Below are 21,377 nucleotides of genomic sequence, written 5' to 3' on the forward strand. Positions count from 1 at the left end.
TCACACAGGCCTGAGGAGGTACAACTAGACTGTTGATTCTTCAGGCCCTCAGTGCTGGACATCATCCGGGATACTCTGTGTGTGTCTTCCTCAGTCTGGTGTCCCTTCAGACCTTTCCCTAGTTTTCACAGGCTTGTTGTGTTGGTGTTCTTTGTCTGTTTGGAGACACATCCTTGATAAGCTTTGTGTTTCCACTCATTCGTCTCGCGATGTGTGACCTGTCTTTTGCTTTGGTACTGAGGTCTTTCCCACAGTAGATATCTTTGATTTTGCAAAGTCCACTGTATTCTCCTGGTTTTTTTTGTGGACTGCCTTTTAGTTTTGTGTGTGAAGACTCAAAGCACGTGTCCGGTTTCGGCTCATTGTTCCTCTAGATTTGTGACAAGTTTTCATGGAATGTTTGTCTAGGGATAACTGGAAGTGAACTCGGTGTAAGGTGTCAAGTCTCCATCTTCATTCATGTCATCCCCTGCAGTTTCCAATACCCTGTTCCTGAGTGGTATTGGAGACCTTGAGGGAAGTTTGCTTGCATTGGAGTTTGCGTTTCCACCTTGATTAACTTCACACTGTTCTGCCCTCAGGGACACTGTCAAGGGGGAGTGAGGAGCAGCCTGCACTTCCAGCAGTGACCACACGGTGGGGCGAGTGCTGCTCTCCCCTCTGGGAGCCCCAGGCCACAGGCATCCCAGTGAGGAGCCAGCTCTGTGCTCAGCTGAAAGGAGTTAGTCTCTCAGGAGCCTCTGAGCCCTTCCGTTTGGATCACCCAGGGTGGGCATTTACTGTGACAGAAAAAATTGCCCTGAATTCCATGGACGGAAGAGCCTGGCTGTGTAGAGATCGTGAGTTGCCGTGAATCAGACACAACTGAGGACACAAAAATTCAATAGATTAAAACACTTTTTGGGTGTGGGGGGGAGTGAAAGGGGGTGATGTGGGTTGTTTTGTCTTATAAAATAGCCAAGGGAAATCTAGTTTAAACCTAAATTCACATATATGGGATAGGTATAGCTCTCCGTCACCCTATTAAAAAAACTACTAAACTTTTCTGAAAGTTTATTTTGCAGCTTCCTTGAGCACTTCATTGTGAAGCTTTTTTTTTTTTTTTTCCTGTGACTTTGGCCTCATTAAAAAGTACGGTTTGCCTTTACTGGATAATTTTGTTCATTGGTTTCTTAGGGAATCTTGGTAATATTTGAGTTTCCTGGGGAGTATGGTCACATGACCTGGCCCTGGCCAATCGGTGCCTTCCACCTCCTTGGCCACTGTGATTGGCTCCGGACTGGGGCAGTGCCCAATCGGGGCCCAGGGCCGGGCCTCACGTTAGAAGCCAGGGGAAGAGGAGCTCTCGTCCTGCTGGGGTAGGGGAAGGGGTGGGGCCGGGGGAGGTCAGGCTCCATAAGTGGGAGGGGCGTGAGGTCCGCCTGCGGCAGTTGGTGACCTTCCTGCTCCCCTCAGGGCAGAGCCGCCGGCGTGAGAATGAGGGCGCTGCTGAGCCCAGGGACTGGGATGGCCTGTTGCTGCTGTGGTCCCAGAGCTCCACCCGAGACCTGAGGGAAGCCGTCTGCCCGTGAGTCCTCTCCCGCTTGTCTGTCAGCTTGTTTGAAACATGCTGGGTTTTCTGCCCAGCTGGCTAAGGGGAGTCCCTGGAAACGCAAGGGTGTGGGTTTTGGCAGACTTCAGGGAAGACATGCCAGATGAGCCTGGGAGACTCCAGCTTAATCTGGATTCAGGAGATATCTCCTCGGGCCAGCTAGTAATTGTAGGATAAGCCTAATGAGTCTTCACAGGATGAAGAGAGTAACGTGCCAAGGTAGCAATCGATGTCCTCATTCGAGAGGTTGAAGCTGGTGCTCAGAGAAGCGGGGAACTTGGCCAGAACAAGCAGGTGTGCACCCAGACAGAACCCCCAGATCCGGCCATTGGAGCTCAGGGAGGCCACTGGTGTGGCTTGTCCCTGTGGCAGGGGCCGAGGCATGCAGCCCACCCTGATTCCTGCGGGGGCCTGACTTGGGAAGTGCCATCTGGTAGCTTTGAGACTCACCAAACCAAATTGCACTGGAGAGAGGAAGGACACCTTCCTTCATCCACCCCCCACCCCCGCCGGATTCCCACATACCCTGACCCCTTTCTCTGGATTTCGGAGCCATTTCCAGAGTCCCGCTCATATGACCTCATTCGAAGTGCACTGTGGACGAGCTGCCATCTGCAGCTGCTACCACAGCAGCCAAGGGCTTTAGCTCCCGAGTACCTCCCTTCCTTTGGAACTTGGGGGCCCTCTACTCCCCACTTGCACACCACACACCTTTGCTGAGGATTGTGGGGACCCTCACTCAGTTTGCAGCACGTTGTAGCCATCCCTGTCCTCTCAATACCTCCCTTGAAACTCAGCTTGTGAGCTCCTTTGGAGCAGCGTGGCCCACCTGCAACACTGCAACGGAAGAGACACAGCTGACAGTGAAACAGCAGCTTAGATCTGACGGCCGGAAAGCTCTGTCAAAAGGGACCTCCCTCTTCACACCGTAGAGGCTCTAGGAGCCGCCAGGGTTTCGGAACCAGTGCTGGGGCCAAAAGGACTCCACAGCTGTTTTCCTTCCTGGGGAGGGTTCTGGCTCGAGTGGGAATGGCTCAAGTCTCCTAAGGTTCTGAAAGCCCACTGTGTGCAGATTCACGGTACACAGAGAGCAGAAGGTGGAGTCCTGTCCTGGAGGTGGTCACAGCTCACGGATGAGCCAGGCAGGCAGGCAGGCAGGGCATGAGAACACCTGAGCTGCCTTCATGAGTGAATGGTGTGGGGGCAGAGGAAGAGAAGCCGGTCTGCTCCCTCGTGTGGTGCCCAGGGCAGGTTGTCCCCAGAGGAATCCCTTACGACAGTGAGGACTATCACGGCTGTTTCCCAAGGGGTTCTGTCAGTGCGTGTCTTCCCCGGAGCGGTCAGGCCGTCTCTAAAATACACTGGCCATGGGCATTGCCTCTCCTTGGAACTTCCCATCTGTTTCTCTTTTTTATGGAACAGTGAATTTCTAGAGGGGTTCTGGGCCACAAGGATGTTGGGTCATTTTCTAGCCTTCTGTCATGAAGAACGCTTTCCTGGGCGTTGGGGTGGTTTGTTGTTCCAGCTCCCTTTCTTGGCTTCTTTTGGGAGCTGGTGCAACAAGAGGAGCTCAGCCTCTGCCTTCTGGCTGAGATGGCACCCTTCAAACAGCAATGCCTGCCTGGAGATAATGATGGCATTTGCCAAAAGGGCTTCGTTTGGCACATGGTATCTTGAAAGGACGTACAACGTCCTTTCAGCTATCAAAGGCTAGTTCAAAGGACATAAACATGAGAACTCTCCAGTGGAGTCTTACAGTAGGTGGAGCGTCCGAAAAAAACTCCTTCAGTCATTTCACTGAGAGTCATTGATTGGGGACACCAAGAATATAGGAAGGAATGCAGAAGGAAAAGATGAAATTGTGTTCAGGATCGGGCGGAGGGATGAACAGGGCGTGCTTGCCTTGAATCCAGGCTTTGTTGGGGGGTGGGGCATAAAGATGGAACGGGTCTGAAACTACAAAGTGGTGATGGTAACACAGTATCACCAGAGTTACACAACAGTGTTCCCAAATTGCAACAATGATGAAAAAGTTTACTAATCCCAACTTAACCAACAAAAATACAGGAAACCACGCAAAAAAGAAAACATCACCAGAAAGGTGGAAACAAACCAAATGCAAAGCAGTTCGGGGGAAAGGAACTCCATGTCCCCTGGGGGCAGACCGAGTTGACGGCGTCCACGGTGAGCAGACAGGGATGGAGGCTGCAGAGCCGACCGCTCCCCTGGACGTGGTGTTTCCGGCAAGGGCTCTGGGTCTCTGTCCAGAGCGGGGGCTCGTTCTCCCTGCAGGGGTGGGTGAGTCATCGTGGGCGTCTGGGTGTTGCGCGGGAGCCAGGGCAGGCTCTCCCTGCCGAGGCGGTGACTCCTCCTCTGCCTCGGGTTCTCCTGCCAAAGGCCGAGCAGGTAGAGGTGCACGTGGAGGTGGAGGTTCTGGCTGAGGGGGTGGGACATCAGTGCCTGGGGCTGGGGGTCCTGCAGGCACGGAGATCCGATCTGCCCGGTGTGCTGGCCAGTACCCAGCTGGCCTGGTGTCTCTGCGAGGGCAAGTCTCGGTTCTCCATCTGCCCTCGGTGGATCCCTGGGTCCTGCACCTGGAGCCACCACCTCTGTAGGGACAGGTCTGGGAAGTGGAGCCTGGTTCCAGTTGGAGGCCAGTGCTAGAGCTGTGGGAGAAGCATCGTTTGCCCGCAGGCCAGCCTTGGCATGTGCGTATCCCGGGACAGAAAGCTTCCAAGAGATTCCCAAAGAATACCCAGGGTCGGATGTCTTTTGGGACTGAAGTGTGCAAGATGGGGGGCGGGGGGTGTGAGGCCAGCGCTTGCTGCAGGCCCAGCAGCAGCTTTCGGGGACTCGTCCCTGTGTAGCTCAGCACCCCCTCCGCACACACTCCCGTACACCAGCCCCAGCGTCCTCACCTCTGTGCTCTGGCGTGCTGGGCTCCAGGTCCTCCTGCTGCCTCAGAGGCCGGGGTTCTCGGGACTCTGGGTCGGAGCCGGGTGTGCTGAGCTCCGTGGCAGCCTCAGACTGGGCCGCCGGGTGTATCCTGGGCGGTGTCTCGGCAGCAGGCCTTCCCCGCCTCCGCTTCGCCCCCGGTGGGGCTGATGCCTCCGTGGGCACGCTCACCTGGAGCCTGCACTGGGCCTCACGGGCGGGGGGGTGGTGCTCCGACCCCTCCCTCCGGGAGCTGGATGGGGTGTCCCCGTCCTCGGCCTCATCACGTGGGAAGCTCTGCAACGACAGTGACCGTCAGCCAGCCATGCTGGGAGTTTTCCGAGCTGGGCCTGGCCAGTGGAGCCGCTGCTTCGGCCTGCTCGAACTTCTCTGCCCAGAAGGGTCAGAGACGTGTGTCTGCTCAGATCCCCACCCGGGAGGAAAGAGACCCACCTGAGGGTGTGAGGTCAGCCTGGGCGGCCGGCCCTGCCCGCACTCTCCCCATCCCGCCCAGCATGCTCTCCCCTGGGGTGTGGACACAACTTGTCCGCAGGCTTCTGACCCCACATCCACCTGGGCTTCCTTGAGGGAGACACACCCCGAGAAACCCGCATCCACACACACAGGCAAAGGACCCGGTGTTTCCGGGTGGCATGGGAGAGGTGGCCTGGCCCGGCCTGGGGCTCCCCGTGTTACCTTTCTGTTTCTCCGGGCAAAGGGCCAGAGGCGTCTCGGGGGTGCCCTGAGCCAACGTCGACAGGGTGCCCACGCACACTGCCTGTGAGCTCTCCTGAGGCCCCGGCCTCTGGGCAGGGGCAAACAGCAGAACATCTCGGCAGCAAGTGATCTGGCTGGGGGCTCCTCTCCGCTCTCGAGGCCTGGATACCCGGGTTGCGGGTTCTGTTGGGTTCTGTTGCCGGCAGGTGACATCATTTCCTGGGGTTCGTGCTGAGGTCCCTTCCCCAAAACTTCCCAAGGGAATCTCTGGGTTTCTGACTGCTCGACCACCACCCTTAAGCCATGTGCAGGCACACTGACACCCACCCAGCCCAGCCGACAGCCCTGGGGAGGCCTGGGTGCAGCCAGGGCCTGAGCTCCGAGGGCCCCGCTGCTCTCAGACCAGGCTCCTTCTTCTCATAAGTGGTGTGGCCCTGGACAAGCATATGCCCCTCAGGGTTTCCCCAGTCTCTCCATCTGCAGAGTGGCGGTCATTCTCCCATCTGCTTCCTAGGTCTGTCGGCCTACGAGCAGCTCCATGCCTTTCCACCTGGGGCCGATATCACGTGGAGCGTGTGCGCTGAGACTTCAGAAAGAAAGATTCCTTCCTGGGCTGACACAGCACAGAATGGGGCAGAACGAGGCCTGGATGTGCCGTGGTACCCAGGAAAAGGCACTCCCCCTCCTGACTGTTTTGAGACCCCGCATCCAAGTTGGAGGACCGAAAGGAAGACTCGAAGGTCTCCCTCTCTTATAGAAAAGAGTGGCCAACTTTCTGGTCCTCTGTTTCCATTGAGATTCTGTTCAAGTGTCCCAGCTCGGCTTCTGCGGGTGGCTGAGCTTCTAATGGCTCCCTGCGTTCTTGTCTTTTCCTCTCCAAACCTTCCGTCCTTTTCCCCCTTCTGGGGTGGATGGGCGCTGTCATTGCTTCTACCTTCGAGACAGATTGATGAAAAGTCTGGACCATCGACTCCTTTCCTCTCTTTGGTTCCGTGTCTCTCTCTGGCTGTGTCCCTCTCTTTTCCTTTCTCAATTCAGTCTGTGTCTTCCTCTTTCTCTCTCGTGTGTGGACGGATGGATGCTAGGAATGCACATGTATATGATTAGATGAGGGTTATGTTTTAGGGATAGGTTAGAGGGAGAGAAAGGCTTTAGGTCGGAGTTGGTCATGGGGGAAGGGTCAAGGGTGGTGGTGGTGTTTCTTGGAATCTGAGTGCTGTGCATTCTTCGTCTCTTTCCATATGAACCCCTTCTCAGATACACCACTTGCAAGGAGTCTCTCGTGTTCCGTTTCCTCTCTTTTGCATTTGTGAATGCTTGCTTAGCTTCTCTGTTGTGAAGAGGTTCCATTGGATGGAAACCCATTGGTGTACTTCGTGTACCTCTTTCCCTTACTTGAAGAGACCCATTTCTACCTCCGCCCAGCAAATGGCAAGGAGACTCTGATGTTAAGGAGCCTTTGACCTACGCTTCTTTCTAGCTATCTCATGACATCAGCCTTTAGGGTGAGGTTTTCCCCGATATTGAGGTGGTCTGAGATCAAAACCAATAGCGTTCTTCAGATGTAGCTGTCTGGTTTTCCCATGGACATGTATTGAAGAGGCTTTCTTGTTCCCATTTGGATATTCTCCCCTTCTGTGTCAGAGATGAGTTGAGCATGGATGCTGGGGTCTGTGTCTGGACCCTCAACTTTATTCCATCGATCTGGATCTGTGTGTGTTGTTGTATTCCCAATAGCATACTGTCCGGCTCCTGCTGCTGCTGCTGCGGCTAAGTCACTTCAGTCGTGTCTGACTCTGCGCGACCCCATGGCCTGCAGCCTACCAGGCTCCTCCGTCCAGGGCATTTTCCAGGCAAGAGTACTGGAGTGGGTCGCCATTGCCTTCTCCGATACTCTCCTGAGGATCCTAGTTTGGTCGTCTAATTTCCTTTCACACAACCTTGGATGTCCGTATCGGGGCTTTTTCGTCGGATTGTATTGACAATTTAGGCTCTTTTCTGTTTCCGTACCCCTTTTGCAATTCTTGGTTGGGTGCGAAAATGCATTGGCATTTTGGGAGGAATAGCATCGAAGCTGTGGATTGCCTTGTGGGGCTGGGATATCATTTTCCAAATAGGAATTCTTTCAAGCCCTGAGCACAGCTTCTCTTTCCAGGGATTGGTGTGGGCTTGATCTTCCTTCTTCCATCTCTCGCCGTTTTGTGAGAACAGGTCCTTCCTTCCCTTCTGGGTTAGATGGACCCGTGGGGATCACTTCAGTGAATGGCATTGTCAGTGGGGGTGATAATTCCCTTCTCATTGGAAGACTTTGCTGTGAGTATTAGAAATGCAAGTGATTTCTCTTCCCCTTCCTCCCTGTCCATCTCTCAGGGCCACCGGGAAACAGAGGCCTCACCCAGGGTCACACAGGCCTGAGGAGGTACAACTAGACTGTTGATTCTTCAGGCCCTCAGTGCTGGACATCATCCGGGATACTCTGTGTGTGTCTTCCTCAGTCTGGTGTCCCTTCAGACCTTTCCCTAGTTTTCACAGGCTTGTTGTGTTGGTGTTCTTTGTCTGTTTGGAGACACATCCTTGATAAGCTTTGTGTTTCCACTCATTCATCTCGCGATGTATGACCTGTCTTTTGCTTTGGTACTGAGGTCTTTCCCACAGTAGATATCTTTGATTTTGCAAAGTCCACTGTATTCTCCTGGTTTTTTTTGTGGACTGCCTTTTAGTTTTGTGTGTGAAGACTCAAAGCACGTGTCCGGTTTCGGCTCATTGTTCCTCTAGATTTGTGACAAGTTTTCATGGAATGTTTGTCTAGGGATAACTGGAAGTGAACTCGGTGTAAGGTGTCAAGTCTCCATCTTCATTCATGTCATCCCCTGCAGTTTCCAATACCCTGTTCCTGAGTGGTATTGGAGACCTTGAGGGAAGTTTGCTTGCATTGGAGTTTGCGTTTCCACCTTGATTAACTTCACACTGTTCTGCCCTCAGGGACACTGTCAAGGGGGAGTGAGGAGCAGCCTGCACTTCCAGCAGTGACCACACGGTGGGGCGAGTGCTGCTCTCCCCTCTGGGAGCCCCAGGCCACAGGCATCCCAGTGAGGAGCCAGCTCTGTGCTCAGCTGAAAGGAGTTAGTCTCTCAGGAGCCTCTGAGCCCTTCCGTTTGGATCACCCAGGGTGGGCATTTACTGTGACAGAAAAAATTGCCCTGAATTCCATGGACGGAAGAGCCTGGCTGTGTAGAGATCGTGAGTTGCCGTGAATCAGACACAACTGAGGACACAAAAATTCAATAGATTAAAACACTTTTTGGGTGTGGGGGGGAGTGAAAGGGGGTGATGTGGGTTGTTTTGTCTTATAAAATAGCCAAGGGAAATCTAGTTTAAACCTAAATTCACATATATGGGATAGGTATAGCTCTCCGTCACCCTATTAAAAAAACTACTAAACTTTTCTGAAAGTTTATTTTGCAGCTTCCTTGAGCACTTCATTGTGAAGCTTTTTTTTTTTTTTTTTCTGTGACTTTGGCCTCATTAAAAAGTACGGTTTGCCTTTACTGGATAATTTTGTTCATTGGTTTCTTAGGGAATCTTGGTAATATTTGAGTTTCCTGGGGAGTATGGTCACATGACCTGGCCCTGGCCAATCGGTGCCTTCCACCTCCTTGGCCACTGTGATTGGCTCCGGACTGGGGCAGTGCCCAATCGGGGCCCAGGGCCGGGCCTCACGTTAGAAGCCAGGGGAAGAGGAGCTCTCGTCCTGCTGGGGTAGGGGAAGGGGTGGGGCCGGGGGAGGTCAGGCTCCATAAGTGGGAGGGGCGTGAGGTCCGCCTGCGGCAGTTGGTGACCTTCCTGCTCCCCTCAGGGCAGAGCCGCCGGCGTGAGAATGAGGGCGCTGCTGAGCCCAGGGACTGGGATGGCCTGTTGCTGCTGTGGTCCCAGAGCTCCACCCGAGACCTGAGGGAAGCCGTCTGCCCGTGAGTCCTCTCCCGCTTGTCTGTCAGCTTGTTTGAAACATGCTGGGTTTTCTGCCCAGCTGGCTAAGGGGAGTCCCTGGAAACGCAAGGGTGTGGGTTTTGGCAGACTTCAGGGAAGACATGCCAGATGAGCCTGGGAGACTCCAGCTTAATCTGGATTCAGGAGATATCTCCTCGGGCCAGCTAGTAATTGTAGGATAAGCCTAATGAGTCTTCACAGGATGAAGAGAGTAACGTGCCAAGGTAGCAATCGATGTCCTCATTCGAGAGGTTGAAGCTGGTGCTCAGAGAAGCGGGGAACTTGGCCAGAACAAGCAGGTGTGCACCCAGACAGAACCCCCAGATCCGGCCATTGGAGCTCAGGGAGGCCACTGGTGTGGCTTGTCCCTGTGGCAGGGGCCGAGGCATGCAGCCCACCCTGATTCCTGCGGGGGCCTGACTTGGGAAGTGCCATCTGGTAGCTTTGAGACTCACCAAACCAAATTGCACTGGAGAGAGGAAGGACACCTTCCTTCATCCACCCCCCACCCCCGCCGGATTCCCACATACCCTGACCCCTTTCTCTGGATTTCGGAGCCATTTCCAGAGTCCCGCTCATATGACCTCATTCGAAGTGCACTGTGGACGAGCTGCCATCTGCAGCTGCTACCACAGCAGCCAAGGGCTTTAGCTCCCGAGTACCTCCCTTCCTTTGGAACTTGGGGGCCCTCTACTCCCCACTTGCACACCACACACCTTTGCTGAGGATTGTGGGGACCCTCACTCAGTTTGCAGCACGTTGTAGCCATCCCTGTCCTCTCAATACCTCCCTTGAAACTCAGCTTGTGAGCTCCTTTGGAGCAGCGTGGCCCACCTGCAACACTGCAACGGAAGAGACACAGCTGACAGTGAAACAGCAGCTTAGATCTGACGGCCGGAAAGCTCTGTCAAAAGGGACCTCCCTCTTCACACCGTAGAGGCTCTAGGAGCCGCCAGGGTTTCGGAACCAGTGCTGGGGCCAAAAGGACTCCACAGCTGTTTTCCTTCCTGGGGAGGGTTCTGGCTCGAGTGGGAATGGCTCAAGTCTCCTAAGGTTCTGAAAGCCCACTGTGTGCAGATTCACGGTACACAGAGAGCAGAAGGTGGAGTCCTGTCCTGGAGGTGGTCACAGCTCACGGATGAGCCAGGCAGGCAGGCAGGCAGGGCATGAGAACACCTGAGCTGCCTTCATGAGTGAATGGTGTGGGGGCAGAGGAAGAGAAGCCGGTCTGCTCCCTCGTGTGGTGCCCAGGGCAGGTTGTCCCCAGAGGAATCCCTTACGACAGTGAGGACTATCACGGCTGTTTCCCAAGGGGTTCTGTCAGTGCGTGTCTTCCCCGGAGCGGTCAGGCCGTCTCTAAAATACACTGGCCATGGGCATTGCCTCTCCTTGGAACTTCCCATCTGTTTCTCTTTTTTATGGAACAGTGAATTTCTAGAGGGGTTCTGGGCCACAAGGATGTTGGGTCATTTTCTAGCCTTCTGTCATGAAGAACGCTTTCCTGGGCGTTGGGGTGGTTTGTTGTTCCAGCTCCCTTTCTTGGCTTCTTTTGGGAGCTGGTGCAACAAGAGGAGCTCAGCCTCTGCCTTCTGGCTGAGATGGCACCCTTCAAACAGCAATGCCTGCCTGGAGATAATGATGGCATTTGCCAAAAGGGCTTCGTTTGGCACATGGTATCTTGAAAGGACGTACAACGTCCTTTCAGCTATCAAAGGCTAGTTCAAAGGACATAAACATGAGAACTCTCCAGTGGAGTCTTACAGTAGGTGGAGCGTCCGAAAAAAACTCCTTCAGTCATTTCACTGAGAGTCATTGATTGGGGACACCAAGAATATAGGAAGGAATGCAGAAGGAAAAGATGAAACTGTGTTCAGGATCGGGCGGAGGGATGAACAGGGCGTGCTTGCCTTGAATCCAGGCTTTGTTGGGGGGTGGGGCATAAAGATGGAACGGGTCTGAAACTACAAAGTGGTGATGGTAACACAGTATCACCAGAGTTACACAACAGTGTTCCCAAATTGCAACAATGATGAAAAAGTTTACTAATCCCAACTTAACCAACAAAAATACAGGAAACCACGCAAAAAAGAAAACATCACCAGAAAGGTGGAAACAAACCAAATGCAAAGCAGTTCGGGGGAAAGGAACTCCATGTCCCCTGGGGGCAGACCGAGTTGACGGCGTCCACGGTGAGCAGACAGGGATGGAGGCTGCAGAGCCGACCGCTCCCCTGGACGTGGTGTTTCCGGCAAGGGCTCTGGGTCTCTGTCCAGAGCGGGGGCTCGTTCTCCCTGCAGGGGTGGGTGAGTCATCGTGGGCGTCTGGGTGTTGCGCGGGAGCCAGGGCAGGCTCTCCCTGCCGAGGCGGTGACTCCTCCTCTGCCTCGGGTTCTCCTGCCAAAGGCCGAGCAGGTAGAGGTGCACGTGGAGGTGGAGGTTCTGGCTGAGGGGGTGGGACATCAGTGCCTGGGGCTGGGGGTCCTGCAGGCACGGAGATCCGATCTGCCCGGTGTGCTGGCCAGTACCCAGCTGGCCTGGTGTCTCTGCGAGGGCAAGTCTCGGTTCTCCATCTGCCCTCGGTGGATCCCTGGGTCCTGCACCTGGAGCCACCACCTCTGTAGGGACAGGTCTGGGAAGTGGAGCCTGGTTCCAGTTGGAGGCCAGTGCTAGAGCTGTGGGAGAAGCATCGTTTGCCCGCAGGCCAGCCTTGGCATGTGCGTATCCCGGGACAGAAAGCTTCCAAGAGATTCCCAAAGAATACCCAGGGTCGGATGTCTTTTGGGACTGAAGTGTGCAAGATGGGGGGCGGGGGGTGTGAGGCCAGCGCTTGCTGCAGGCCCAGCAGCAGCTTTCGGGGACTCGTCCCTGTGTAGCTCAGCACCCCCTCCGCACACACTCCCGTACACCAGCCCCAGCGTCCTCACCTCTGTGCTCTGGCGTGCTGGGCTCCAGGTCCTCCTGCTGCCTCAGAGGCCGGGGTTCTCGGGACTCTGGGTCGGAGCCGGGTGTGCTGAGCTCCGTGGCAGCCTCAGACTGGGCCGCCGGGTGTATCCTGGGCGGTGTCTCGGCAGCAGGCCTTCCCCGCCTCCGCTTCGCCCCCGGTGGGGCTGATGCCTCCGTGGGCACGCTCACCTGGAGCCTGCACTGGGCCTCACGGGCGGGGGGGTGGTGCTCCGACCCCTCCCTCCGGGAGCTGGATGGGGTGTCCCCGTCCTCGGCCTCATCACGTGGGAAGCTCTGCAACGACAGTGACCGTCAGCCAGCCATGCTGGGAGTTTTCCGAGCTGGGCCTGGCCAGTGGAGCCGCTGCTTCGGCCTGCTCGAACTTCTCTGCCCAGAAGGGTCAGAGACGTGTGTCTGCTCAGATCCCCACCCGGGAGGAAAGAGACCCACCTGAGGGTGTGAGGTCAGCCTGGGCGGCCGGCCCTGCCCGCACTCTCCCCATCCCGCCCAGCATGCTCTCCCCTGGGGTGTGGACACAACTTGTCCGCAGGCTTCTGACCCCACATCCACCTGGGCTTCCTTGAGGGAGACACACCCCGAGAAACCCGCATCCACACACACAGGCAAAGGACCCGGTGTTTCCGGGTGGCATGGGAGAGGTGGCCTGGCCCGGCCTGGGGCTCCCCGTGTTACCTTTCTGTTTCTCCGGGCAAAGGGCCAGAGGCGTCTCGGGGGTGCCCTGAGCCAACGTCGACAGGGTGCCCACGCACACTGCCTGTGAGCTCTCCTGAGGCCCCGGCCTCTGGGCAGGGGCAAACAGCAGAACATCTCGGCAGCAAGTGATCTGGCTGGGGGCTCCTCTCCGCTCTCGAGGCCTGGATACCCGGGTTGCGGGTTCTGTTGGGTTCTGTTGCCGGCAGGTGACATCATTTCCTGGGGTTCGTGCTGAGGTCCCTTCCCCAAAACTTCCCAAGCGAATCCCTGGGTTTCTGACTGCTCGACCACCACCCTTAAGCCATGTGCAGGCACAGTGACACCCACCCAGCCCAGCCGACAGCCCTGGGGAGGCCTGGGTGCAGCCAGGGCCTGAGCTCCGAGGGCCCCGCTGCTCTCAGACCAGGCTCCTTCTTCTCATAAGTGGTGTGGCCCTGGACAAGCATATGCCCCTCAGGGTTTCCCCAGTCTCTCCATCTGCAGAGTGGCGGTCATTCTCCCATCTGCTTCCTAGGTCTGTCGGCCTACGAGCAGCTCCATGCCTTTCCACCTGGGGCCGATATCACGTGGAGCGTGTGCGCTGAGACTTCAGAAAGAAAGATTCCTTCCTGGGCTGACACAGCACAGAATGGGGCAGAACGAGGCCTGGATGTGCCGTGGTACCCAGGAAAAGGCACTCCCCCTCCTGACTGTTTTGAGACCCCGCATCCAAGTTGGAGGACCGAAAGGAAGACTCGAAGGTCTCCCTCTCTTATAGAAAAGAGTGGCCAACTTTCTGGTCCTCTGTTTCCATTGAGATTCTGTTCAAGTGTCCCAGCTCGGCTTCTGCGGGTGGCTGAGCTTCTAATGGCTCCCTGCGTTCTTGTCTTTTCCTCTCCAAACCTTCCGTCCTTTTCCCCCTTCTGGGGTGGATGGGCGCTGTCATTGCTTCTACCTTCGAGACAGATTGATGAAAAGTCTGGACCATCGACTCCTTTCCTCTCTTTGGTTCCGTGTCTCTCTCTGGCTGTGTCCCTCTCTTTTCCTTTCTCAATTCAGTCTGTGTCTTCCTCTTTCTCTCTCGTGTGTGGACGGATGGATGCTAGGAATGCACATGTATATGATTAGATGAGGGTTATGTTTTAGGGATAGGTTAGAGGGAGAGAAAGGCTTTAGGTCGGAGTTGGTCATGGGGGAAGGGTCAAGGGTGGTGGTGGTGTTTCTTGGAATCTGAGTGCTGTGCATTCTTCGTCTCTTTCCATATGAACCCCTTCTCAGATACACCACTTGCAAGGAGTCTCTCGTGTTCCGTTTCCTCTCTTTTGCATTTGTGAATGCTTGCTTAGCTTCTCTGTTGTGAAGAGGTTCCATTGGATGGAAACCCATTGGTGTACTTCGTGTACCTCTTTCCCTTACTTGAAGAGACCCATTTCTACCTCCGCCCAGCAAATGGCAAGGAGACTCTGATGTTAAGGAGCCTTTGACCTACGCTTCTTTCTAGCTATCTCATGACATCAGCCTTTAGGGTGAGGTTTTCCCCGATATTGAGGTGGTCTGAGATCAAAACCAATAGCGTTCTTCAGATGTAGCTGTCTGGTTTTCCCATGGACATGTATTGAAGAGGCTTTCTTGTTCCCATTTGGATATTCTCCCCTTCTGTGTCAGAGATGAGTTGAGCATGGATGCTGGGGTCTGTGTCTGGACCCTCAACTTTATTCCATCGATCTGGATCTGTGTGTGTTGTTGTATTCCCAATAGCATACTGTCCGGCTCCTGCTGCTGCTGCTGCGGCTAAGTCACTTCAGTCGTGTCTGACTCTGCGCGACCCCATGGCCTGCAGCCTACCAGGCTCCTCCGTCCAGGGCATTTTCCAGGCAAGAGTACTGGAGTGGGTCGCCATTGCCTTCTCCGATACTCTCCTGAGGATCCTAGTTTGGTCGTCTAATTTCCTTTCACACAACCTTGGATGTCCGTATCGGGGCTTTTTCGTCGGATTGTATTGACAATTTAGGCTCTTTTCTGTTTCCGTACCCCTTTTGCAATTCTTGGTTGGGTGCGAAAATGCATTGGCATTTTGGGAGGAATAGCATCGAAGCTGTGGATTGCCTTGTGGGGCTGGGATATCATTTTCCAAATAGGAATTCTTTCAAGCCCTGAGCACAGCTTCTCTTTCCAGGGATTGGTGTGGGCTTGATCTTCCTTCTTCCATCTCTCGCCGTTTTGTGAGAACAGGTCCTTCCTTCCCTTCTGGGTTAGATGGACCCGTGGGGATCACTTCAGTGAATGGCATTGTCAGTGGGGGTGATAATTCCCTTCTCATTGGAAGACTTTGCTGTGAGTATTAGAAATGCAAGTGATTTCTCTTCCCCTTCCTCCCTGTCCATCTCTCAGGGCCACCGGGAAACAGAGGCCTCACCCAGGGTCACACAGGCCTGAGGAGGTACAACTAGACTGTTGATTCTTCAGGCCCTCAGTGCTGGACATCATCCGGGATACTCTGTGTGTGTCTTCCTCAGTCTGGTGTCCCTTCAGACCTTTCCCTAGTTTTCACAGGCTTGTTGTGTTGGTGTTCTTTGTCTGTTTGGAGACACATCCTTGATAAGCTTTGTGTTTCCACTCATTCATCTCGCGATGTATGACCTGTCTTTTGCTTTGGTACTGAGGTCTTTCCCACAGTAGATATCTTTGATTTTGCAAAGTCCACTGTATTCTCCTGGTTTTTTTTGTGGACTGCCTTTTAGTTTTGTGTGTGAAGACTCAAAGCACGTGTCCGGTTTCGGCTCATTGTTCCTCTAGATTTGTGACAAGTTTTCATGGAATGTTTGTCTAGGGATAACTGGAAGTGAACTCGGTGTAAGGTGTCAAGTCTCCATCTTCATTCATGTCATCCCCTGCAGTTTCCAATACCCTGTTCCTGAGTGGTATTGGAGACCTTGAGGGAAGTTTGCTTGCATTGGAGTTTGCGTTTCCACCTTGATTAACTTCACACTGTTCTGCCCTCAGGGACACTGTCAAGGGGGAGTGAGGAGCAGCCTGCACTTCCAGCAGTGACCACACGGTGGGGCGAGTGCTGCTCTCCCCTCTGGGAGCCCCAGGCCACAGGCATCCCAGTGAGGAGCCAGCTCTGTGCTCAGCTGAAAGGAGTTAGTCTCTCAGGAGCCTCTGAGCCCTTCCGTTTGGATCACCCAGGGTGGGCATTTACTGTGACAGAAAAAATTGCCCTGAATTCCATGGACGGAAGAGCCTGGCTGTGTAGAGATCGTGAGTTGCCGTGAATCAGACACAACTGAGGACACAAAAATTCAATAGATTAAAACACTTTTTGGGTGTGGGGGGGAATGAAAGGGGGTGATGTGGGTTTTTTTGTCTTATAAAATAGCCAAGGGAAATCTAGTTTAAACCTAAATTCACATATATGGGATAGGTATAGCTCTCCGTCACCCTATTAAAAAAACTACTAAACTTTTTTGAAAGTTTATTTTGTAGCTTCCTTGAGCACTTCATTGTGAAGCTTTTTTTTTTTTTTTTTCTGTGACTTTGGCCTCATTAAAAAGTACGGTTTGCCTTTACTGGATAATTTTGTTCATTGGTTTCTTAGGGAATCTTGGTAATATTTGAGTTTCCTGGGGAGTATGGTCACATGACCTGGCCCTGGCCAATCGGTGCCTTCCACCTCCTTGGCCACTGTGATTGGCTCCGGACTGGGGCAGTGCCCAATCGGGGCCCAGGGCCGGGCCTCACGTTAGAAGCCAGGGGAAGAGGAGCTCTCGTCCTGCTGGGGTAGGGGAAGGGGTGGGGCCGGGGGAGGTCAGGCTCCATAAGTGGGAGGGGCGTGAGGTCCGCCTGCGGCAGTTGGTGACCTTCCTGCTCCCCTCAGGGCAGAGCCGCCGGCGTGAGAATGAGGGCGCTGCTGAGCCCAGGGACTGGGATGGCCTGTTGCTGCTGTGGTCCCAGAGCTCCACCCGAGACCTGAGGGAAGCCGTCTGCCCGTGAGTCCTCTCCCGCTTGTCTGTCAGCTTGTTTGAAACATGCTGGGTTTTCTGCCCAGCTGGCTAAGGGGAGTCCCTGGAAACGCAAGGGTGTGGGTTTTGGCAGACTTCAGGGAAGACATGCCAGATGAGCCTGGGAGACTCCAGCTTAATCTGGATTCAGGAGATATCTCCTCGGGCCAGCTAGTAATTGTAGGATAAGCCTAATGAGTCTTCACAGGATGAAGAGAGTAACGTGCCAAGGTAGCAATCGATGTCCTCATTCGAGAGGTTGAAGCTGGTGCTCAGAGAAGCGGGGAACTTGGCCAGAACAAGCAGGTGTGCACCCAGACAGAACCCCCAGATCCGGCCATTGGAGCTCAGGGAGGCCACTGGTGTGGCTTGTCCCTGTGGCAGGGGCCGAGGCATGCAGCCCACCCTGATTCCTGCGGGGGCCTGACTTGGGAAGTGCCATCTGGTAGCTTTGAGACTCACCAAACCAAATTGCACTGGAGAGAGGAAGGACACCTTCCTTCATCCACCCCCCACCCCCGCCGGATTCCCACATACCCTGACCCCTTTCTCTGGATTTCGGAGCCATTTCCAGAGTCCCGCTCATATGACCTCATTCGAAGTGCACTGTGGACGAGCTGCCATCTGCAGCTGCTACCACAGCAGCCAAGGGCTTTAGCTCCCGAGTACCTCCCTTCCTTTGGAACTTGGGGGCCCTCTACTCCCCACTTGCACACCACACACCTTTGCTGAGGATTGTGGGGACCCTCACTCAGTTTGCAGCACGTTGTAGCCATCCCTGTCCTCTCAATACCTCCCTTGAAACTCAGCTTGTGAGCTCCTTTGGAGCAGCGTGGCCCACCTGCAACACTGCAACGGAAGAGACACAGCTGACAGTGAAACAGCAGCTTAGATCTGACGGCCGGAAAGCTCTGTCAAAAGGGACCTCCCTCTTCACACCGTAGAGGCTCTAGGAGCCGCCAGGGTTTCGGAACCAGTGCTGGGGCCAAAAGGACTCCACAGCTGTTTTCCTTCCTGGGGAGGGTTCTGGCTCGAGTGGGAATGGCTCAAGTCTCCTAAGGTTCTGAAAGCCCACTGTGTGCAGATTCACGGTACACAGAGAGCAGAAGGTGGAGTCCTGTCCTGGAGGTGGTCACAGCTCACGGATGAGCCAGGCAGGCAGGCAGGCAGGGCATGAGAACACCTGAGCTGCCTTCATGAGTGAATGGTGTGGGGGCAGAGGAAGAGAAGCCGGTCTGCTCCCTCGTGTGGTGCCCAGGGCAGGTTGTCCCCAGAGGAATCCCTTACGACAGTGAGGACTATCACGGCTGTTTCCCAAGGGGTTCTGTCAGTGCGTGTCTTCCCCGGAGCGGTCAGGCCGTCTCTAAAATACACTGGCCATGGGCATTGCCTCTCCTTGGAACTTCCCATCTGTTTCTCTTTTTTATGGAACAGTGAATTTCTAGAGGGGTTCTGGGCCACAAGGATGTTGGGTCATTTTCTAGCCTTCTGTCATGAAGAACGCTTTCCTGGGCGTTGGGGTGGTTTGTTGTTCCAGCTCCCTTTCTTGGCTTCTTTTGGGAGCTGGTGCAACAAGAGGAGCTCAGCCTCTGCCTTCTGGCTGAGATGGCACCCTTCAAACAGCAATGCCTGCCTGGAGATAATGATGGCATTTGCCAAAAGGGCTTCGTTTGGCACATGGTATCTTGAAAGGACGTACAACGTCCTTTCAGCTATCAAAGGCTAGTTCAAAGGACATAAACATGAGAACTCTCCAGTGGAGTCTTACAGTAGGTGGAGCGTCCGAAAAAAACTCCTTCAGTCATTTCACTGAGAGTCATTGATTGGGGACACCAAGAATATAGGAAGGAATGCAGAAGGAAAAGATGAAATTGTGTTCAGGATCGGGCGGAGGGATGAACAGGGCGTGCTTGCCTTGAATCCAGGCTTTGTTGGGGGGTGGGGCATAAAGATGGAACGGGTCTGAAACTACAAAGTGGTGATGGTAACACAGTATCACCAGAGTTACACAACAGTGTTCCCAAATTGCAACAATGATGAAAAAGTTTACTAATCCCAACTTAACCAACAAAAATACAGGAAACCACGCAAAAAAGAAAACATCACCAGAAAGGTGGAAACAAACCAAATGCAAAGCAGTTCGGGGGAAAGGAACTCCATGTCCCCTGGGGGCAGACCGAGTTGACGGCGTCCACGGTGAGCAGACAGGGATGGAGGCTGCAGAGCCGACCGCTCCCCTGGACGTGGTGTTTCCGGCAAGGGCTCTGGGTCTCTGTCCAGAGCGGGGGCTCGTTCTCCCTGCAGGGGTGGGTGAGTCATCGTGGGCGTCTGGGTGTTGCGCGGGAGCCAGGGCAGGCTCTCCCTGCCGAGGCGGTGACTCCTCCTCTGCCTCGGGTTCTCCTGCCAAAGGCCGAGCAGGTAGAGGTGCACGTGGAGGTGGAGGTTCTGGCTGAGGGGGTGGGACATCAGTGCCTGGGGCTGGGGGTCCTGCAGGCACGGAGATCCGATCTGCCCGGTGTGCTGGCCAGTACCCAGCTGGCCTGGTGTCTCTGCGAGGGCAAGTCTCGGTTCTCCATCTGCCCTCGGTGGATCCCTGGGTCCTGCACCTGGAGCCACCACCTCTGTAGGGACAGGTCTGGGAAGTGGAGCCTGGTTCCAGTTGGAGGCCAGTGCTAGAGCTGTGGGAGAAGCATCGTTTGCCCGCAGGCCAGCCTTGGCATGTGCGTATCCCGGGACAGAAAGCTTCCAAGAGATTCCCAAAGAATACCCAGGGTCGGCTGTCTTTTGGGACTGAAGTGTGCAAGATGGGGGGCGGGGGGTGTGAGGCCAGCGCTTGCTGCAGGCCCAGCAGCAGCTTTCGGGGACTCGTCCCTGTGTAGCTCAGCACCCCCTCCGCACACACTCCCGTACACCAGCCCCAGCGTCCTCACCTCTGTGCTCTGGCGTGCTGGGCTCCAGGTCCTCCTGCTGCCTCAGAGGCCGGGGTTCTCGGGACTCTGGGTCGGAGCCGGGTGTGCTGAGCTCCGTGGCAGCCTCAGACTGGGCCGCCGGGTGTATCCTGGGCGGTGTCTCGGCAGCAGGCTTTCCCCGCCTCCGCTTCGCCCCCGGTGGGGCTGATGCCTCCGTGGGCACGCTCACCTGGAGCCTGCACTGGGCCTCACGGGCGGGGGGGTGGTGCTCCGACCCCTCCCTCCGGGAGCTGGATGGGGTGTCCCCGTCCTCGGCCTCATCACGTGGGAAGCTCTGCAACGACAGTGACCGTCAGCCAGCCATGCTGGGAGTTTTCCGAGCTGGGCCTGGCCAGTGGAGCCGCTGCTTCGGCCTGCTCGAACTTCTCTGCCCAGAAGGGTCAGAGACGTGTGTCTGCTCAGATCCCCACCCGGGAGGAAAGAGACCCACCTGAGGGTGTGAGGTCAGCCTGGGCGGCCGGCCCTGCCCGCACTCTCCCCATCCCGCCCAGCATGCTCTCCCCTGGGGTGTGGACACAACTTGTCCGCAGGCTTCTGACCCCACATCCACCTGGGCTTCCTTGAGGGAGACACACCCCGAGAAACCCGCATCCACACACACAGGCAAAGGACCCGGTGTTTCCGGGTGGCATGGGAGAGGTGGCCTGGCCCGGCCTGGGGCTCCCCGTGTTACCTTTCTGTTTCTCCGGGCAAAGGGCCAGAGGCGTCTCGGGGGTGCCCTGAGCCAACGTCGACAGGGTGCCCACGCACACTGCCTGTGAGCTCTCCTGAGGCCCCGGCCTCTGGGCAGGGGCAAACAGCAGAACATCTCGGCAGCAAGTGATCTGGCTGGGGGCTCCTCTCCGCTCTCGAGGCCTGGATACCCGGGTTGCGGGTTCTGTTGGGTTCTGTTGCCGGCAGGTGACATCATTTCCTGGGGTTCGTGCTGAGGTCCCTTCCCCAAAACTTCCCAAGGGAATCCCTGGGTTTCTGACTGCTCGACCACCACCCTTAAGCCATGTGCAGGCACAGTGACACCCACCCAGCCCAGCCGACAGCCCTGGGGAGGCCTGGGTGCAGCCAGGGCCTGAGCTCCGAGGGCCCCGCTGCTCTCAGACCAGGCTCCTTCTTCTCATAAGTGGTGTGGCCCTGGACAAGCATATGCCCCTCAGGGTTTCCCCAGTCTCTCCATCTGCAGAGTGGCGGTCATTCTCCCATCTGCTTCCTAGGTCTGTCGGCCTACGAGCAGCTCCATGCCTTTCCACCTGGGGCCGATATCACGTGGAGCGTGTGCGCTGAGACTTCAGAAAGAAAGATTCCTTCCTGGGCTGACACAGCACAGAATGGGGCAGAACGAGGCCTGGATGTGCCGTGGTACCCAGGAAAAGGCACTCCCCCTCCTGACTGTTTTGAGACCCCGCATCCAAGTTGGAGGACCGAAAGGAAGACTCGAAGGTCTCCCTCTCTTATAGAAAAGAGTGGCCAACTTTCTGGTCCTCTGTTTCCATTGAGATTCTGTTCAAGTGTCCCAGCTCGGCTTCTGCGGGTGGCTGAGCTTCTAATG

The 21,377-nt window shown here is 55.4% G+C and overlaps 3 protein-coding genes across 3 annotated transcripts; all 3 read right to left on the reverse strand.

The window, feature by feature from the left end:
• Positions 1-3,607: 3,607 nt before the first annotated feature.
• On the reverse strand, positions 3,608-5,414 carry LOC145517234 (uncharacterized). Its single transcript, XM_081519505.1, has 3 exons — positions 5,222-5,414; positions 4,510-4,822; positions 3,608-4,257 (listed from the first exon to the last, which is right to left on the reverse strand). Exons 1-3 carry the CDS (start codon positions 5,354-5,356, stop codon positions 3,629-3,631), a joined length of 1,077 nt encoding a protein of 358 aa, XP_081375631.1. The 5' UTR covers positions 5,357-5,414; the 3' UTR covers positions 3,608-3,628.
• A 5,833-nt stretch (positions 5,415-11,247) lies between these two features.
• Positions 11,248-13,487, reverse strand: LOC145517143 (uncharacterized). The gene is made up of 3 exons (XM_081519404.1): positions 12,865-13,487; positions 12,153-12,465; positions 11,248-11,900 (listed from the first exon to the last, which is right to left on the reverse strand). Exons 1-3 carry the CDS (start codon positions 13,099-13,101, stop codon positions 11,272-11,274), a joined length of 1,179 nt encoding a protein of 392 aa, XP_081375530.1. The 5' UTR covers positions 13,102-13,487; the 3' UTR covers positions 11,248-11,271.
• Positions 13,488-16,641: 3,154 nt separating this feature from the next.
• LOC145517312 (uncharacterized) lies at positions 16,642-20,695 on the reverse strand. Its single transcript, XM_081519590.1, has 3 exons — positions 20,508-20,695; positions 19,796-20,108; positions 16,642-19,543 (listed from the first exon to the last, which is right to left on the reverse strand). Exons 1-3 carry the CDS (start codon positions 20,640-20,642, stop codon positions 18,915-18,917), a joined length of 1,077 nt encoding a protein of 358 aa, XP_081375716.1. The 5' UTR covers positions 20,643-20,695; the 3' UTR covers positions 16,642-18,914.
• Positions 20,696-21,377: the final 682 nt, after the last annotated feature.

The sequence above is a fragment of the Giraffa tippelskirchi genome, chromosome 8, assembly GCF_054371585.1.
Source record: "Giraffa tippelskirchi isolate mGirTip1 chromosome 8, T2T-mGirTip1v1.2.pri, whole genome shotgun sequence".
Classification (NCBI taxonomy): Eukaryota; Metazoa; Chordata; class Mammalia; order Artiodactyla; family Giraffidae; genus Giraffa; species Giraffa tippelskirchi.